Raw genomic sequence first — 20,505 nt, forward strand, 5'->3', positions numbered from 1 at the left:
TGTTTACCTTTCCACTTCCTGGCCCTTGGAGGGCTAAATAAACCCCGTGTCCTTGGCTTGAGGATCATGTTTTTCTATTAAACAGAGCTAATTGGGCAGAGATAGTGTGTTTGAAACCTAGATCTATCACCATGGTCAATTAACAAACATAATCAAGGACAATTGATAGGATTATCATTCCATTCCCAACAAACCCCAGTATCATTGCTTTCCCTATGATAAGATAACTTTAAAGTATAAATATAAGAATGTCCCTTAGACCTAAACTTTCAAAAATGAAAGTGCTACTATTTTTAACCTTTGTGGTCATATGCTTTGGAAATCATGCAGGACACTCTTCATTAAACAGGTATTTGACATGTTTGTAGAACTTTTAGCTCTATGAATGAGTGGCTGACTTTTTGTATTTAAAGTAATAGATTTCCCTTCCCCCCTGAAAACAAGTTCTTCATGAGTATTATTTTTAATGGTCTGATTCCAGAAAAGTAAATGGAACTTACTCCATAGTATTACAAAAAACGGGAAGGAAAAGTGGGTAGATAATTATAGATTATCTACCATACATGCCTTGGAAAGTTATTATGGTATGATGAATGCTAACCCTAAATGTGCTGCATTTAGAATCAGGAGATCCTAGCTAATAAAATTATTTAAAAAGCACAATATGATTGTGTGCAAGTCACTGAACTACTCAGCCTTCCTATTAGAACAAAGGAGATAGATTGTTAGAAATTTCAAATGCATTTAAAGGGCTTTGTAAATCTTAAACTACTGTATAAATGTCAAATCTACATTATTAATTTTCTAAAAATTAGAAACTAATGTACAATGACAAACTTTAAAATTTTATTAAATATGGTTAAGTCTTTCTTTGAGTATTCAGGTAGTATTTCAGTACCTAACAGGGATTCTTAAACTTTCCTGTGTCATAGTTCCCTTTGGTAGTATGGAAAAACCTATAAATCTCAGAATAATTTTTTTAAATAGATAAATTAAAACACATAGGATTTCAAAGAAAGCTAACATTAAAAAGTTATATTTAAAAATAAAAGTTCACAAAACCAAGAATAAGAACTGTGACAGATCTGTCAGAATCATCGTTAAGAACAACCGATTCATTAATTATCACTATGGTGAAGAGAGGTGAGATGTTGATTAGTTAGAAAATTTTAATTCATAAGGTGTCAGAAAAAGTATAAAAATTTACCTTGTATAAAAACAACATCTAAAACAATTGTTAGGTTTTGTGGCAAATGATAGAAGAAAGGATTCCTATTAATAAGTCAGTTTGCTGTCATGGAAGTGGCATTGAACTTGGAGATTAGTAATGTTAGTACTAACCTCAATTACTAATTATTATCTATATGATTTCTGGGATTCTTTTTTTCCTCAACTGTAAAACGGGGTTGGGATTGGGATAAATTATTTCTAAAATCCCTTTAAGTGTTATTATCCTACCATCTGAGTGAGAGTAAAAGTTCTTCCTAGGAGCAGCTACAAAAGTAGTAACATTTGAAAGCATGCTAGAAGGGTTATTTCATTTGTACTTGTCAGAAGAATAGTTAGTAATACTGATAGAATAGCTCCACTCTAATGAATGATCATCAAGGAATCTTATTTTATGGGATACCAAAGGTGAATTCTACTAAGGACTTCAGTCCTGTTAACAAATATCTGGAGGTGAGCAGTTCAAATGTCCAGCTCACACATCATGATGATGATTGCTTGTCAAAGTTCAGAAGGAAGTTGAGGTAAACAAGTTTCATCCTCATGCATCTGAATTTGCTTTTTTTTTTTTTTTTTTTTTTTTTAATGTTGCTCTTTTCTTTTTAATCCCTCATAATAATTAGTTCCAAATGACTCCCCTTTTCATCTTTTCTTGTAAAAATCTCTAATGCTTAACTCAGTGGTTGGCACATAGCAGTCAATAGATAAGAAGTCAAAGGATATTAAACAAGAAGTGATACATAAAAAGGAGTCTTTCCTAGGAAGCTAGGGATTTTTGAAAGTCCAGTAACTTGCAATTAGAAGAAAGTTTTTCTAAAATAATTCCACTAAGTTCCACCCTCATATTTAACTTAGTCCACTATAGGCTTAGAAGAGTGAGTCACAGGAGCATAGTCTCAGAGAATTAGAATTGGAAGAGTTTCTTCTTTTGCAGATGTGGAAAATGAAACCAGAAAGAAATGACAACTAAGTTCACAAACATAGCAAGTTGTAGTATTTTCACCTTTTTGTTTGTTTGTTTTTTATTCCTTGTGGGGTTTTTTTTGTTGTTGTTGTTTTGTTTTTGCTGTTTGGTCTATTTTTTTCTTGCACAAGATGACAAATTTGGAAATATGCTTAAAAGAGTCCCACATGTTTAACCTATATGAAATTACTCACTGTTTTGGGGAGAAGGAAGCTAAGGGAAAGAGAGGGAGAAAAATTTGGAACACAAAATCTTACAAAAATAAATGTTGAAAACTATCTTTGCATGTATTTGGAAAAGTAAAATACTATTGAGGGAAAAAAAGTAACAAGCTGAAGAGAAGGTATTAAAAATTTCCGACTCTAAATTCAGTGCTCTTTGAAAATAGTCAACTTAAAATAAATATTTGTGCATAAAAAGTGACTCAATTCCTTCCCCTTTATGTCCCTTCCCACTGCACAAGTAGATGTTAAGAATATATTTGCAAACACTGAGCTGAAATTCAATATTGTATTTATTCCAATTGTAATTTGGGAATGTGCTACAGATGACTAGAAATGTTCTCTGGTTTTTCTATAAAATCATTTCACTGAACCCCAGAATGATGAATCAGTGCCTCTTGGGGGAAGTTGATGGAATGATACCACCTGCTTTTTGCCTATTGGATTCCTGACTTCTGACAAAATATTGGCTGCAATAATGCCAGCTTCTTGAAATCATTTCCATTTGTTGGAGTTTGAATGTGTCAACATTTGTACTACTGACTAGCCTTTTCTCTTACGGTTTTTTTTTCTTACTTTAAAAAAAATTCCCATTTAACTTTCCATTTTCTCTTGCTTTCAAGAAGTATGGTGGACATAGTGCTAGATTTAGCTGAAAGACCTGGTTGATGATTTCTAGCTTTATAATTTCTAGTTGGGTAACATTGGACAGGCCACTAATAATAGCTGACAGTTATATTGTACCTTACATGTCTTAGGTCATTTGAATTTCACAATAATCTTATAAAGTAGATTCTATAGTTATTTCAAGTGACCTAATTCCTCTGTAAATTCTCTGGGCTCATCTGATTAAGCTTGATCTTGGGGAGTTTGGGGGCTGATACCAAGAGGATCATTTCTCTGTCTTTAGTTTGTTGCACCTCCCTCTAACTTTTATTCCAAAAAATCCCCAGATCAAGCATAGGTAAAGCTCTTTTCTTGGTTTTCCCAACTGTGGATAAAAGCTCCTATAGATACACTGAATTCAATAAATGCAAATCTGGTGTGGGACAGTCTTTTTATTTTTTTCCTTGCAGAAAATGCAGAATATACCGAAGATTCACATGAACTTATAAGTCTATAAGGAAAACATATAAAGTATTCAAACAGTTCTTAAACTTCCCTTATAAGCTAATCAAATTTTGGAGAAAAATAGAATCATATATTAAGAATATAAAAATAAATATATAAATACAAAATAATTTTATGAAGGGGAGACACCTGCAGTTGTGGGAAATTATTAAAAGTCTTAGGAAAATAGTATTGCTTGAGCTAAGCTCTGAAAGAAAATGGGGGATTCCAAAAGATAGAGGTGAGTAGAGAGTACATTCCAAGCATAGGGGATAGTCTATGAAAAGCTTAAAGCAAAGGTGATGGGAGTTGGAACACTAAATGAGGAACACCAAGAAGGCCAGTTCTGCTAGATTTCAGAATGCGCTCTTTCGTCTAAGTCATGGTAGTGATCTTCTGACCACGGAGTTTTGATTATACTAATGTCATACTGGGTTTGGGCGCAGAGAAACAAGTTAGTGTACACTGTATTTCTTTCCTATATTCTCCCTTTCAATGAAACTATAACTTGAGTGGGAAGAATGACAACTTTAAGAACAGCTTTCTTTGACAGGAAAAAGAAAGAGGTCACTCTCAAAGCCTTTTCACTGCAATGAAATACTTAGCGGTTAAACTGTGTGAGAGTAAATTTATAGTGTTCATAATGTGGACAGTTCTCTGTACCGTCTTGGCTTTGTTCCCTTGGGGATTGGGGTTTGAAGTATTTGATTCTTTAAATATGCACTAAGTAGCATGGAGGCTATTGTATTATGCATGATAGCAGGTTAAATAGGTAGTATCTTGAACTGCTTATTATATGCTTTCCCTCCTGAAATGACATCATTTGAATTTATTTGGCTACATGGAAAATGCAAACTCCTTGAAGGCAACTGTTTTATTTGTGACTAAGGGGAAAAAATGAAGTGAGGGGGCCTGAATTTAGATCCCCTTGCAGGCATTATATATGTGACGTTGGGTAAATCACTTCATTATATTTGTGTACTATGGATAGATGCACTGGGCTCAGGAAGACTTGAGTTAAAAATCTAACTTCAAACACTGCTTGCATGAGCTTGGGCAAGTCATTTAACCTTAGTCTTAATTTCTTCTATAAATTAGGGATAATAATAGCACCTCCTCCTAGGGTTTTGAGGATAACAGGAGATTATATTTGTAAAGTGCTTAGTACAGTGCATACATACATAGTGTTATTAACTTTATTAAGCCTAATACTTAATAAGTGCTAGCTATTATTAAATAATAATATAAATTATATAATACATAATTAATATTAATTAATTATATAGATAATCTCAATACCCAGCATAATACCATGTACCTAGGTACTTGGGAGTAGAGTCAAAATGGCAGAGCTTTTTTTCTAGATATTCCCACCACACCCACTCTACAACCTAAAAAATTGCCAAACTGAATTCTGGCAAGAAAGCCAAGAGCAAGTAACTGAGTTATTTTTTTTTCCCAAGCCACTATAACTTAGAAGGACAAAAAAAGAGTTATGTGGACACTGGAGTGGGGCTGGCCAGAAGTATGGTAGAATGGAAGCAGCAGCAACAGCAGCAGCAGCAGTGGAGAATAGTACAACACTCAGAGATAGTAAAGAGCCCGATTACCTGGTCATAAAGAGATCCCAGAGGCCCCTGTTACTACCACTAGGAGCACTATCCATCCTCAAAGGCCATTTTGCAGCTTTGTCATTATGTAGTATTGGGACACAGTTCTAGGGCTGAGAGAATTGGTTGCTATTATGAGGGAACAGGATCCTTAACTGGGCTCAGATCAAGAGAGCGATGAATAGATCTCTCCCTGGATCATACACAGAGGAAGCACCAAAATCTTATAGGTCCTCAGACTTGACAGTGAAAACATCAAAAGGACATAGAAGATAGAAATTCAGATCAGACATCTCTCTTTCATCCTTAGATGTTAGCAGAACACAATTCTAAAGTCTGAAGTTAAAAAAAAAAAAAAAGGTTGCAAAAACAAACAGCAAGAAGGGACCTGCTATTGGGAAAAGAAAGCTCAAAACACAAACTCAGAATAAAACAATTACTTGAAATTATGAGCAAAAGCCTCAGAGAAAAATACAGATTGGACATAAGTCCAATAAGAATTCTTAGAAGAACTTTAAAAAGAGAATAAAAAGAACAATTTAAAAAATCAAAGAGGTGAAAGAAAAGTTGGAAAAAGAAATGAGACGTGCAAGAAAATCATGAAAAGAACATTAATATCTTGGTAAAAGAGGTACAAAAATACTAAAGAAAATAGCTCCTTAAAAATCATAATTGTTCAAGTGGAAACTAATAACTCTATGAGACATCAAGAAACAATTAAAGAAAGTGAAAGATTAAAAGAAGGAAGAAATGTGAAGTATCTCATAGAAAAAGTAACTGATCTAGAAAATAGATCAAGGAAAAAGAATTCAATAGTTGTTGATATTATGACCAAAAGAGTCTTTACATCATATTTTAAGAAATTATAAAGAAAAACTTCCACGATATCTTAGAACAAGAGAACAAAGGAGAAATTGAAAGAATCCATCAATTGCCTCATGAAAGCAACCCCCAAATTAAAACTTCCAGAAATATTATAGCCAAAGTTCAGAACTCGTGGGTTATAGAGATAATATTGCAAGCAACCAGTAAGAAAGAATTCAAATATCATGGATCTCATAAGATTTAGAAACTACCATTATAAAGGAATAGAGGGTTTGATATTCTCAACAACAAAGGAGCTTGGATTATAACCAAGAATAATGTACCTAGCAAAACTCAGTATAATTCTGTAGAGGAATGGATTTTTAACGAAAGATTCCTGATGAAAAGATTGGCGATGAATAGATTATTTGATATACTAACACAAGACTCGAGAGAAGTATAATAAGATAAAGCTTAGTGAGAAATCATAAGGGACTTAACAAGGTTAAACTTTTTATATTCCTGTATAGGAAGAAGTTACATGTAATCCTTGAAAGTTTCATCATCACCAGGGCAGTTAGGAGACTACTTAGCTAGATGGCACTAATATGAGTCTATTAAGTTGGAATGATCTCAAAATAATAAAGGTAGAGTGAGAAAGGGGATTGTCTTGGGTAAAGGCGAATGAGAGAGGAAGAATGGGAAAAATATTGCATATAAATGAATGTCACAGGGAAATGTTTATACAATAGAGGGGAAAGTTTAGGGGCACATAATACTTGAATCTCACTCTCATTTGAATGAATTCCAGAGGAGAATATACATATACATTCATACATACGTATGTATTCACACACATAAAATTGGGTACAGAAATCCCTCCTATCCAATAGAGAAATAGAAAGGAAAGAGATCAAGAAAAAGGAAGAGAAAGAAATAAGAAATAAGGGTGATGGTGAACCAAAGAAATTAATAGGTACTTAATGAATGCTTGTGGAATTGAATTATGTCAGGAGACCTATTTTTTACTAATTATTTTAGTGACCTCAGACAAGTTGGTCCATCCCTCTTGATTTCAGTTTCCTCATCTATAAAATGGCAGGTTTGGACTATATGATCTCTTAGGTCCCTTCCAGTTCTATGCCTGTTATAATGATTTTTTTCCTTTCCAGATATGAAATAATACATGGAAATGATTTATAAAACATGCAGATGCTTTTTCTTTCAATTTTATTTTTTAAAGATCAGAAAGTTCAAATATAAACCAAGAGTTTTTTGATAATTCTCATTGTGGCCATAGTTGTGACCTTCGGCATGTTATCAGCTTTGATATTCCCTATCCCATATAATCATTACACTGAGTTAAGAAATTCAATTGAATAAGAAAAAGAAAAACATATCCTTAAGCAAATTTCTTTCTTTTTCCATATAACCCATTTGAATTTCTGAAACATTAATTACATTTGCAAGATGCAAAGAAAGACAGTGTTTAGAGGGCACTCCAACCTCATGTTTTAGGGATAAACTGTTACATTTTAGAGTTAAATGTGAGCCTAATTGTATAGGTTTTTATTTAAATTTTCCGGAGCTGTTATAGATAGGTCACCAGACCAGCACCTTGAGTAAGGGCTCCGGTCCAAGAGAACTAATTCTTCCTCATTTAAACTCCTACCCTCCCCAGCACATCAAGTCAAAATGTGTGTCTGTTCATTGCCACAGTAGCTTAAATGGTGATTTTTAAGGGGAGAGTTCAATTTTAGTAGCTTTCATGTCGATTGCCAGGAAGTATGAATAGCTTAGCACTTCAGTGCAATGTCTCTAAGAAAGGAACAGAATGCAAAACAGTTAGCCCACTGCTAGATTTAGGATGATTTTATAGAATGAGAAAAAGTACATATTATAGTGAATCCATCAGAAACTAGCAATTGTGCAGAGATAGCAAAATGTTAGGAGCCATAATCTTTAGAAAATATATTCTGCACCTAGAATAAAGACACATTTGACTTACTGAAGTGATGGGTATGTTTCTGATTGAACATGAATGAGTCATTGTGATTATTTAATTATCATTTGAGGCTCATCATTCAAACCTCATACTTTTCCCCTGAGACCCCTGATCCCCTAAATTAGGAATTCTCTGAAATGGCACTATAATATATTTTTTCTTTGATGGTGTTTTTCTGTGGTATTGTATCTTACTTCTTCTTGCCACTAGATGGAAGAAGTAGGTTAACAAAATGATTTTTTTTTTGATGTTATAAGATCAACTGAATTCACTTTATCTTGAAACAGCTACCAAACTAGAATGAAAATCATGATGATATCAGTAATCCTGCTTTCAGTAATCTTTTTTATTATTTCAAATTAAAGTTGAATATTTTTATAAATTAAGTGGTTGTATTATTTACAGGTTTCAGTAGAAACAATGAAACTTGCCTAGAAAATGTTTATGCTTAAAATAATTAATTTTAAAACATTAGACTGTTATAACATATTTTTTGTCCTTCCTTCTGTATAGTTATCAAGATTCTTCATTCATTCTCATTCACTTTCCCTCACATGATCATAGTGTATATTCCATACTTCTGGTTTTGCTTCTTTCTTTGTTTCATAGAATTAGTTTCTTCAACTTTCCCCCTCCTGAATTGATATTTATCTATCTTCATTAAATTATACTATCTTTTTATGCTAATTTCAAAAAAATTGTTTAACTGTTTCATTGTTTTGGAACTTAAATTGCTTCTAGTTTTTTTTTTTTAAGGAAAATCATACATAATACTATATGATTTTTTTTTATCAGAAAGCTTTTGTGGTTGCTGTCTTTCAGAATATTTCATGTGAACCTGTGCAAATGTGTAGAAATATAACATTTATAAGACTTCATTTTTACCCCTTTTATTTTACAGTGCAAAAAATGTCAAAATTAGCCATGGAAAGAAATCATTACTGAATGGAAGATGGGAGGTAAGAATAATTATTTAAGAGTTAAATAAAAAACTTGAACTTGAAATTTCCCAGAAAAAAACTTATTGCTCAAAAGGAAAACATACACCATTGGGAAATAATTTAAAAAGGAAAGCAAAATTGTGTAAGGTTTTAAAAATGAATGAAGGTGGGGGTGGGGAGAATCTTCAACAAATTAAAATAGTAAATATTCATCCATATCATTGGTTTTTAAGATATATTGATACCATATATCATATATCTATGGTGCAATTTTGCTATACCTTTGTAAATGTCTCTAGGGGATGTCCAAGGGACAGAGTAACTTGGTCCTAGTGCCATGCAACTAGTAAGTGTCAGAATAAATGGCTTCCTGGTACCAGGTTCAACATAATGTTTACTGTACTACATTTATGACACATATAGATATAAAAAACAAGCAGACCAGGTTAGAATGTATATCCAGAGAGAACGTAACTGAGCTCAGAGGTAAATTGTTTAGGGACAGAGGAATGTTCTCATACAGATTTAAGACACGGTCATGAAAATAAAATGTTTATTGTTGTTGTATGACTGTATAGAAGAAACTATCTTGAGAAACTTAGCTTGGTAAATGGAAGGAATTAAATTGCAGTTAATTGAATATTTTGAATTGGTTAGTTCCTCATTTCTCTGTTTCTAAAACAGTCTTAATCACTCATATCTTTATCTATATCTTCTGAACAGTGATACCTAAGAGATGTAATTATTGAACCAATAGAATAGTACTAATAGCTAACATTTATATACTACTTGAGGTTTGTAAAGTACTTTCTTTCTTTGTTTCACAGAATTAGTTTCTTCAACTTTTCCCCTCCTGAATTGATATTTATCTATTTTCATTAAATTATACTATCCTTTTATGCTAATTTCCAAAAAAAAATTTAACTGTTTCATTGTTTTGGAACTTAAATTGCTTCTAGTATTTTTTTAAAGAAAATCATACATAATACTATTTTATCTCATTTGATTTTCACAACCATCATATTAGGAAGATGGCATCATTATCCTTATTCATATAGATGGTTCATAGAAGGGCACAGAACTAATGTCAGGTAGTACTTGAACTCATGTTTTCCTGATCCCGTCCTGCAGTTTATCCACTAAACCAGGATGACTCCTAATTAAATTTTTATAGGACCTTAAAGTTTGCAAAAACATTGATGAACATCAACAAATTATTTATTTCTCTTCCTTTAAGGCAATGAGCTTGAACACTGGTATTAATAATGGCCACAAAACTATTTAGCTTTTAAATTCAATCATCAAACTTGATTGCATGACCTTTCATGGAATTATCTGCTACAGGTTAACTAAAAGTTGTGAAGTACTATTTCCTGTTAATTGTTATGATATCATTGTTTTGCACTTTCAAGGATTGCTTTCTTCTACAAGAGGGTGAGTTTTCTGGTCAATGTGATTTTCAACAACTTGCCTACTAGACTGAGACATTTTGCTTTTTCCTCTTAAGCAACCCAGGGGATTTTAAAAATTGGTCATACCATTATCCATCACTTACTTTCTACCTCTAAAATGATTAACTATATGACAATAAAAGAACTAGAGGGTAACAACTAGATGGCACAGTAAATAGAGTGAACAAAGCAGCCATCCTGAAGTCAAAAAGACTTGAGTTCAAATCCAATATCAGACATTCAATATTTACTAGCTGTGTGACCCTGGACAAGTCACTTAACCCCAATTGCCTTGCAAAAAAACCTTAAAAAACTTACTAGCTGTGTAGACATATCTACATCTTCAGGATCTAACATTTTAATAAATGAAAATTTTAACCCCATTTGCCTCAGTTTTCTCATCTGTAAAATGAACTGGAGAAGAAAATGGCAAACTGCTTTAGTATCTTTGCAAAATGAGGTCATTAACTGACACAGCTAAAAACAACTGAACAACTTCCTGCCTTAAACATCTCCCCAGTCCAGTTTATCTTCCATTCAGCTGTCAAAATGATCTTTCCAAAGCATAGATCTAACCATGTTACCTCTCTTCCCAATTCAATAACCTCTTGTGGTTTCCTATTATCTCCAGAATCAAATATAAAATTCTCTGCTTGGAGTTCAAAGCCTTCAAAAAGTATTCCCTGCTCCCTTTCTAGTCTTGTTATACCATGCCCCCAGATCTACACCCACACAGTTTTTGACCCATTGATACTGGCTTCTTTGCTGTTCCTTGCAGAAAATACTCCATTCTCCAACTCTCAGCATGTTTACTGACTGTTCACCCAGCCTAGAATTCTTTCTCTCCTCTCATTTCTGCCTTCTGGTTTCCTTCTCAGTCTTTCACATTTCCTCCCCACTCACCTCTTCCTCATCCCCTTAATGTTAGTATATTTTCTCTGTTAATTATCTCCAACTTATCCTGTATACATCTGATTTGTACATCATCATTCATACACTGCCCATTAGACTGTATGGTCCCTTAGTATAGACACTGGTGTTTTATCTTTCCTTGTTTCCTCAGCACTTAACACAAAAGATGTGTTTTCCACATTGGTGTTTAACAAATATTTGTTGATCATTTCTGAGAAGTCCATAATTTGGAATTTCCAGATTGGGAGTTCCAGAACTGCAAGAATCATGTCTTTCAAGGCTTCCCCCATCCATTTTTTCTTCTGTTTTGTGTTTCCATTGTCTACTAGACAATATCCTTCCTGAGTATAGGCACTTTTTTTTGCCTTTTCTTGTTTCCTTAGCACTTAATACAAAGCATGTGTTTGCTGCGCTATTGTTTAGCAAATATTTGTTGATTGATTATTTCTGAGAAATCCATAGTTTGGAATTTCTAGATTGAAAGTTCCAGAATTGCAAGAATTATATCCTTCAAGGCTTCTTTCATCCATTCTTTTTTTTTTTTCTTTTTCTTTTTCTTTTTTTTTTGCAGTTTCCTGATCCTCTTACTTGACTATGCTCTTTTTCATCTAATTATCTTATATTTTCTTATTTATTTATTTATTACAAACTTGGAGAATGTAAATTTCTTGAGGACAGTGATTTCATATCTACATCTTCAGGATCTAACATTTTAATAAATGACAATTATTTATTTATTTTTACCTCTCCTTCTTTTCACTCAATCCTATAGTTACTTGCTGTGTTGTTTTACAGTTTCATAGGTCATCTTTCATGTCTTACTGTTCTGACATCTCCTATTCAGTTCTAGGCATTTTCTTAAGTGTTCACTAAATCTTTTTGGAATGAAAGAAAATTTAAGAAAATGTGGTAAGAATTAGCTATATACTGAATACTGACACAAAATTAAAAACTGGAAGAAGATAATGACTAAAAATAGTTTTAGACAACTCTTGAGATTTAGAAGTATCACCTCCCCCCCCAAAAAAAAAATCAAGAAGAAGAAACTTTTCTGTAATTAATTGAATCCGTGATCATGGCTCTTGGGACATTAGGGAAAATGTTGATTTGCACTTAATTTGAACAAGTCTAAGGAAGCAAAAAAAATACACTGTATTTATCCATGCTATGGTATTTGTTCTTCTGTCTAATGCTCAAAGTTGGAGTACAGCATTGCTACCACCTGGGACAGTCTACCAGTGACCAACAGACCTGTTACTTTCTTCTTCAAACCAGGGGATCAAGGCCTGCTGATGGAAGTGAGTGCTCCCTTCTTTGATGATCCTCCAGCACCTCCTGGTTCCCCAGGGCAACCTTTTAATGGACTCTGGGAATATGAAGGTGAGAGATTTTCTCTTCTGAGGACTGAGATTGACAATGAATGGGAAGTAGCACGCCCTGTAGAAAAAGTTGGATTTGTAATTGGAGGACAATACATCAAAACTGGGAAATGTCACTACCTAGATCACTTGGACAAGATACTGCTCCCCTATAGGATATACCTTCCTCTAAAATGCAGGTAGTATTACCTGGAAGCAGTGTGCCAGCTTTGGAATCGAAAGATCTGTGTTCAAATCCTAGCTCTACCACTAAGTAAATGTGTGATACTGGAAAAATCTCTTAATCTCTCTGTATCTTTGTTTCTCCTAAAAATAAGAGAATTAGATGATCCTGAGGCGCTTTCCAGCTATAACAGGAGATCCTATAGATTAAGGAATTGGGCCAGATGACCCCTTAATTCCCTCACACCTATAAGTCAATCATTCTAAGACTGAGTGAAGGTTCAAACCAATATGCCCTTCTAAGATCTCCTACCCTGGGAAACATTCAAAATATCCTTCATACTCTTCAAATGAGATTACTAGGGAAAAAAAAGAATAATAAGTAAGGATATGATCTAAAGACATGAAGTCTTTTGAAAACTCAGCTCTTTGCAGTCTATTATATTAGTAATACCCATACCTTATTCTTTTTAGGAGTAGTGTTAGCAATACTTGCTGAAATAATAGCCTCTGACATAGAACTATTTTAGTTCAATTTTTGAAAGATGATTGCAATCCAGGTATAATTGTATTGCAATCAACAATGTTCCCTGGGGGCTCTAAAAGATAAATTAAGAAATAGATAAGCTTTATTGTCACCCTAGGAGTTTAAAACATGCTATTTCTAGAAATAGTGTTAAATATATATCTTGAAGAAATAGTAGGTACCCTCTCATTTCAATGCTATGTTTAATCTGTTTTAAAACAGGGACAAGCTTGGCATAGTAAGGCCTTTTTATTGTTCTATAATACTAGAAATGCTGAGGGTAGTAGATCTCCAGAGGTGGAATTTCTGAGCTGGACTGGGCTAATATAAGAAGATGTCTGGTAGAATACCATTCTGATCAGATCAAGAGGTTTGAACTGTTTCATTTTTTTTTAACCTGGACTGGTTTGCATCTTATTGTGCAATCTGAGTACGGGACTAAATTTAGTGATGATAGGAAAACCCAGTCCTGAAAAAAATAAAATTATACAAGGAATAGGTGTTTAACTTAGGAGAAATGAATTTCCTATGGTTCTCGTAAAAAGTTGAGTTAAATAATCAAGAATATATTAGAAAGGATATCCATAGAGATTCATAGAGGTTCATGTCTCCATTTCAATGGCTTGATATCACGTGAAACTCAGCGATTCCCTACAAGTTGGCTCTGATGTCCCTTTCCAGTCTCATGTCACATAATGCTCTTTTTTGCAGTGAATGATAAACATTTTTTTAAAAAACATAGTCTGCACTTCAGGCAAAATGGATAACTACTGAGCTGTTCTTTGAACTTGATGTGCAATCTCCAGACTATTGTGTTCAAGTAAGCTATTGTCTATGTCTGGAAGTCTTTATTTTTATGTTTCAGAAAGATCTTCTCTTTTAATGATCAGTTCAGAAGACAGTTTCTTCCTTATTTTCCCAGTTGTATATGATCTCTCTACACTTTCCTAGAGTAACCTTACATTACGCTCATCTATGTACAAATCATAGGTTGCTATGGCCAATGGATCTATGAATAGGTGGCTAGCCTTTTGATGAAGAGCCTCTTTGTGCTTAGTTAGACTAATCCTAGGAAAGTAAACCCAGTCTTTCTTTAGCTGACATCATTTTTGGAGCCTCTCAATGTCACGTGGTCTGCATAGCTTCACAGGACCCCTTCTTGCCTAAAAACCTTATATCTGATCTTAAGTCTCCTTTATTACATTTATCACGAGGTTCCCATTTTTTCTCATTTCAAAGTGTTTCTGATATGTCCATTTCCTAAATTACTTAGTCCAACTCTTTCTTACTTTGTAATCAGCTTCTTAGCTAATCATTTGAAATCAATTTTTCCGCTTCACCAAAAAATGTTGTATATTAGTACCAAACTATTTTCCATAAACACAATTTTCATCAAGTTTTTAACTGCTCAGAAACCTTTAATGGTTTCTCACTGCCTACTGAATTAAATTCAAATCATAGAAAGGAAGATGAGATAGTGAACTGTGGGAGGACATAGTGTAGTATAATAATAAGAGCCTTATTTTTAGAATCAAAAACCTGCATTCAAATTTGACTCTTGATTTTTATTACTTGTGTAACTGTGGGAAAGTCATTTGATCTTTCTTGCTCCTAAGTTTCTTATCTGTAAAATGAGTTTTCTTCCGGCTTTAGTTCTCTGATCACCTCCAGTCCATCATATTCTCTTTTTTCTTTTTATTCCTATATGAACTTTTCTATCCCATTCATTTGCCCATCAAAAATTTGCTGAATGTGTTATCTCTTGTTTTGTTATTTCGTATTTCACATACAACTACTATGGGTTGTAAGGAGTGGAAGAGTGAGGAATAATAATGAAGATAATAAATATTACAAAATCTACAAATAGACTGAAAGCTCTTTGAGAATAAGGATTAGTTGGAGGAGGGGGGCGAGATGTCTTTGTATTTCCAACACCTTTCTTTATTCATGTTACTTAGACAACCCTTTCCCCCCATAACTTCCTCCTTCACCTATTTCAAATCAAGAGGGATTCATTTTCCTTCTTCTCTTCTGTCTTGCCATTATTATATCCCCCTTTCTAATCTTCAATCTCTTCCTATCTATTTGCTCCTACTTTGCTGCACACAAATGTCTACTGCCACCTTTAAAGCAAACAAACAAAAATAAAACTTCATTTCATTTGATCATTGGCTATCACTATCATCCTATAGTGGCTAAAATTCTAATATTATCTTTTCCCTAAAACTGTCCTCTCTTCTAAAATTTTCTATTACTGTTGAGAGAACAACTGTTCTCCCAGTTACTGAGACTCACAGCCTTCTTGTCATCTTTTATTCCTTCTCACTCCACGTAACTAATACTTTGCTAAATTTCTACTTTCATATTTTTTTTCATTATTTTTTCTGTACTCAGACACCCAGGCATTCATTACTTATCACCTTGAAAAAAACAACTGCAAGCAGCAATTCTACTTCCTCTCCTCTCATTCTCTCCTAAACTCTTCACAGTTTGGCTTCTGACCTTATCATTCAACTAAAACTTATATCAAATTAATTCAAGCAAAAAGCATTTGTTAAGCTACTATTAGTATGAGATACTGTGCTAAATTCTAGGGATACAAAGAAAGGCAAAAGATACAAATAAACCAAACCTACCACCACCAGCAGTTCCTGCTTTCAAGATGGAGGAGCAACATATTATGATCAGACAAAGGAGTTTCAGAGCTTATAAAGTAGATCATTTATGAGCAATAGCAAGGTCAAAAGTATGACTTTTTGTGTGCAGCTGAAGTCTGGGGGAGTAGTAGGTAATAATACATAAATAAACTGAAGAATTTGGATCTTAGATTGTTTGAAGGAGTATCTACATATCTCTATCTCTATCTATTTATCTATCTTGAGGCACTGAACTTTTTGAAGTAGATTTAGGAAGGTCCTGGAGGTTGGTAGAAATAGCTACCAGAATCTTGATTAGGTGATAAATATACACATTGAATAAACTTCAAAAGAAAAGTTACTGAATGTTGTGAGTAGGAGAGAGACTTAAGGTGATGATGGGGAGCAAGAAATATTCTAATTCTCCTACTATGACCAATGGTTGGGTAGGTTGGATATGAGTAAGAGTAAGATCAATGCTAAAAAGAAAAAAAAGGTAATTTGATAATTATGTTGTCAATGAATGAAAATGGAGGAAAAGAAAATGGAAGAGGTTTAAATTGAAGGCTAGTTTGTTGCGTATGGAGCAGGCCCTTCAGAGAGCACATTGGAAGAGACAGGTAGTTTTACACATGGAATATTATGAAGATTGATTTGAAGGAATGGGAGTAAGAAAGTAGTCACTGGGGAGTGGAGAATAGGGTTTGAACAATGACAGCCAGAAGTTCTGAATTATTGGTATGGGAAGATCATGAGGGGTGGAGTGAGATTATGTTAATCATTGAGCAATAAATTTAGGTAGGTTATAATTGTCTCAGGAAATCAGGGCTGTGTGTTGCTAGAAAGTTCTCCTCCTTCACTGTCTGTGAAGTTGTAGAGAGCCAGGAGACTAGGAAGTTCCCCTCCCTTTCCAGGTAATCATCTTGCTAACTGTGGGTATTCTCCAAAGCTCTGGCTTGAAACTCCTTTCTGGATCAGCTCCTATGGGATCAATTATTATATCAGATGATTTCCAGATCTATTTATCCACCCCCATATCTTTCCTGAGCTACACTTACAAATCTCCACTTGCTTCTTGGACATGAACTGGATGTCCCACAGGCATCTGAAATTCAACCTGTGTAAAACAGAATTTATTATTGTTTCCCTGAAACTTTCCCCTCTTTCAAACTTTTCTATTATTGTTGAGGGCACAGCTGTTCTCTCAGGTACTGAGACAACCTTTCTGTTATTTCTGACTCCTCCTCACTCGCTCCACATAGCTTTGCTAAACCTTAAAAATTCTGCTTCTATATCTTTTATACATTTCCCTCTCTCTACTCATATAACCAGGCATTCATCACCTCTCACCTAGGTTATTACAAGAGGCTTCTAAATAGTTTTCCTGCCTCAAGTCTCTCCCCATTCCAAACAATCAGCTGCCAAAGTGATTTTCCTATGGTGCAAGTCTGACTATATCCCCCTGCTCATGAGTTTTAGAGGCTCCTTTTTATTGTCAGGATCAAATAGAAGCTCCTCTGTTTGGTATTTAAAATTCTTTATAATCTATTTCTTTATTACTTTCCAGACTTCTTATACCTAACTACTCTCCACGTATTCCATGATGCAGTATTCTGGACCTACTTAACAGTTTTTTCAATGCAACACTCCATTTCCTGTCTCTGTGACTTTGCTGATTGTCCCCCATGCTTGTAATGTTTTGCTCTGGCTTTCTTCAAGAAAAGCTCAAATCATACTTCCTGAAGGTCTTTTTCTGCTTTCCCTTTTAGATTACTTTCCATATGTATATCTCATTTTTATATAGTTATTATCATTTCTCTCTTCCATTAGAATGTATACTCTGAAGGAATGGACTGTGATTTTTGCTTTTTCGTTTCTTTCCTTCCTTGTTCCTTCTTCCTCTCTCTCCCTCCCCTGCTCCCCCTCTCTCTTCTCTCTTTCTTTCCCTAGTAACAAGCACAGTGTCTGGAACATAGTGCTTATAAATGATTGTTACTGACTCACTGGCAAAGTCATTTAATAAATACGTGCTTGCTTGGAATAGATCAGGTATACAAGAAGAAATCTCTGTTGGAGAGACTGATTTATGAGATATCTGAAAAAAAGATGCCAAATTTGGATACTATTAATATCATAAAAGGTGGCTGAGAAGACATAAACAATTACTGAGCAATCTGCCTACTTTCCCTTCTTTAGCATTTAAAAAATGAGAATAATTTACACACAAATCAAAAGTATTCTTGATGAAATGTTAGTTGAAAATAAGTAGGCTTTTGCTTACAGTTAGTTATATCTTTATTTTCACATAATTGACTAAAAATATAGAAGATACAAGATCCCACTGTGCATGTTTGTTGATTATTTTAAAGAAAGACATTTGATTCACTAGAAAAAAACATGCCTTAAAGACATTTTGTTTAATGAAGTATCTCCCTGAAAATCTCCCTCTTCTACATCAAAATTATTTAAGATTTTTTGAAAGATGTAAAAACAAAGATCACTTTGTTTTAGACCCCTCAGAACATTAATAGCAGGCAAGGCATAAAAGCAAGGTGCAGGCTTCCAAAAAACATTTAATAGTAAGAAATTCATTGGCTAGTTATAATGGTCCATACCTATAATCACTGTTATTGAAAAGGATCACTTGAGAACTAAACTGATCTAGTGTCAGCCTAAAATTGAACACCAATATGGAGAGCCCATGGGAGAGAGAGTTCAAAAAGATCAGCAGGATATCTGTCTATGGATAAATCAGTCCAGGTCAGAAATGGAGCAGGTTAAAACCTGATCTGCAGGGAATTAAGCTTTTAAGCCTGAATTAGAGTTTCTTCTCCCCCTTTGTTAGGATGTCTTTGGGATATAGACCTAGCCATGGTATTACTAGATCAAAAGGCATGCACAATTTTACAGCACTTTGGGCATAGTTACAAATTTGCTCTCCGCAGTAGTTGGATCAGTTTACAACTCCACCAGCAATTCATTAGTATCCCAGTTTTTCCATACCCAAAGCATATATATTAAAAAAAAAAAAAAACCTTTCTTTATTTTTCTTATTTTTTGTCTGTTTTGTTTTTACAACATAACTAATATGGAAATATCTTTTACATGACTGCATGTGTATAACCTTATCAAATTGCTCACCATTTCAAGGAGGAGAAAGGAAAGAGAGAGATGGAGAGAATTTGTAACCCCAAATTTTTTAAATGAATGCTAAAAATAGTTATTACATGTAATTGAGAAAAAATAAAATACTAATTTTTTTAAAAAGGTGTGACTGTAGAGATGTGAAGTATTTTAGAAGTTTCTTTTGAATGCTGGTTGTATAAAACTGGAAACCTAGAGCATCTTCAGCCAGATACCTCACTTACCAAAAGAGTTTAGTCAGATGATAACACACATGTATATAAATGAATGCATATTATATGCACATTCGACAAGTACTCCAAATTAATAATTAATTAGATCTAAGGTTAAACATAAGGGGGAGATTACAAAGTTAATTTAATCAATCCAAATTTCTATCACTTTAATACCCATTTTCCCTTGGTGTGGTTGCATGGCTATTGGTCATGGACTACTACAGTTTCTGAAGAAATAAAATTTAGTCTCATTCAGAAGGTAATGGAAAGATGCATGGAGATTGTGAACAGATTGTAACACAAAACAAATAAGGAGTCATGAAGGAAGGAAATAAGAATTTACATCATACCTATTTTATGCCAGGCAAACATTATCTTTTTTGATCCTCACAACAAACCTGGGAGATAGTTGCTGTTATTGTTCCCATTTTACAGTTGAGAAAATAAGGTAGTCAGAAAACAAATGACATGTCAAAGATTATCCAGCTAGTGTCTGATGAATTCAGGTCTTCCTGGATTCCAGTTCTGAACGCTACCCTACTTCATCACCTAGTTGCTTTTATTTAAAAAAACTGAATAAATACTGTTATCAAAAAATGTACTATTGAAAAACACGAGCTAGTTGTATAGTTATGGTTACTTCATGGAAGGAAATAGTCTCACAAGAAGGATAGACATTATCCTTGCAATGTGTATCATTAGAAAGAACTCACAAATTGATGAGATCATAGAATCATGTGAATATTTGAATTAGTAGAGTATAGTCAGCTCCTCAATGGAAAGCTTATAATTTGTATTCTAAAAAATATGGAAAGCAATGTTTCTTATTTAGTAAAAATGCTCCTTAGATATTTTTGATACAAAGACAAAACCAAAATATTTCCTACCTTCGGGGAGCTTGTTTTCTATTGAGATTATAACAATATATAATAAAGAGAAATGTAAATATAGCATATATACAAAGCAAATGGGATAGATAAGTGGTGCAGTGGATAGAATGCTGGGTCTGGAGTCAGGAAGACTTATCTTCTTGAGTTCAAATCTGGCCTCACAGACACTTATTAGCTCTAGAACTCTGGGTAAGTCACTTGATCCTATTTGTCTCAGTTTCCCCATCTATAAAATGATATGGAAAAGAAAATGATAAACCACTCCAATATCTTTGCCAAGAAACCCCAAAGGGACTCACAAAAAGTCA

At 33.9% G+C, this 20,505-nt stretch overlaps 1 protein-coding gene across 1 annotated transcript in view; it reads left to right on the top strand.

Moving 5' to 3' along the window:
- The first annotated feature begins 248 nt into the window (after positions 1-248).
- Positions 249-20,505, top strand: part of LOC100935160 (UPF0462 protein C4orf33 homolog) — a 42,696-nt gene continuing 22,439 nt past the window's right edge. Inside the window, 3 exon segments of the mRNA XM_031943503.1 lie at positions 249-349; positions 8,843-8,900; positions 12,445-12,625. Coding sequence (XP_031799363.1) covers positions 249-349; positions 8,843-8,900; positions 12,445-12,625 — 340 coding nt within the window.

Source organism: Sarcophilus harrisii, chromosome 6, assembly GCF_902635505.1.
Source record: "Sarcophilus harrisii chromosome 6, mSarHar1.11, whole genome shotgun sequence".
Taxonomy (NCBI): Eukaryota; Metazoa; Chordata; class Mammalia; order Dasyuromorphia; family Dasyuridae; genus Sarcophilus; species Sarcophilus harrisii.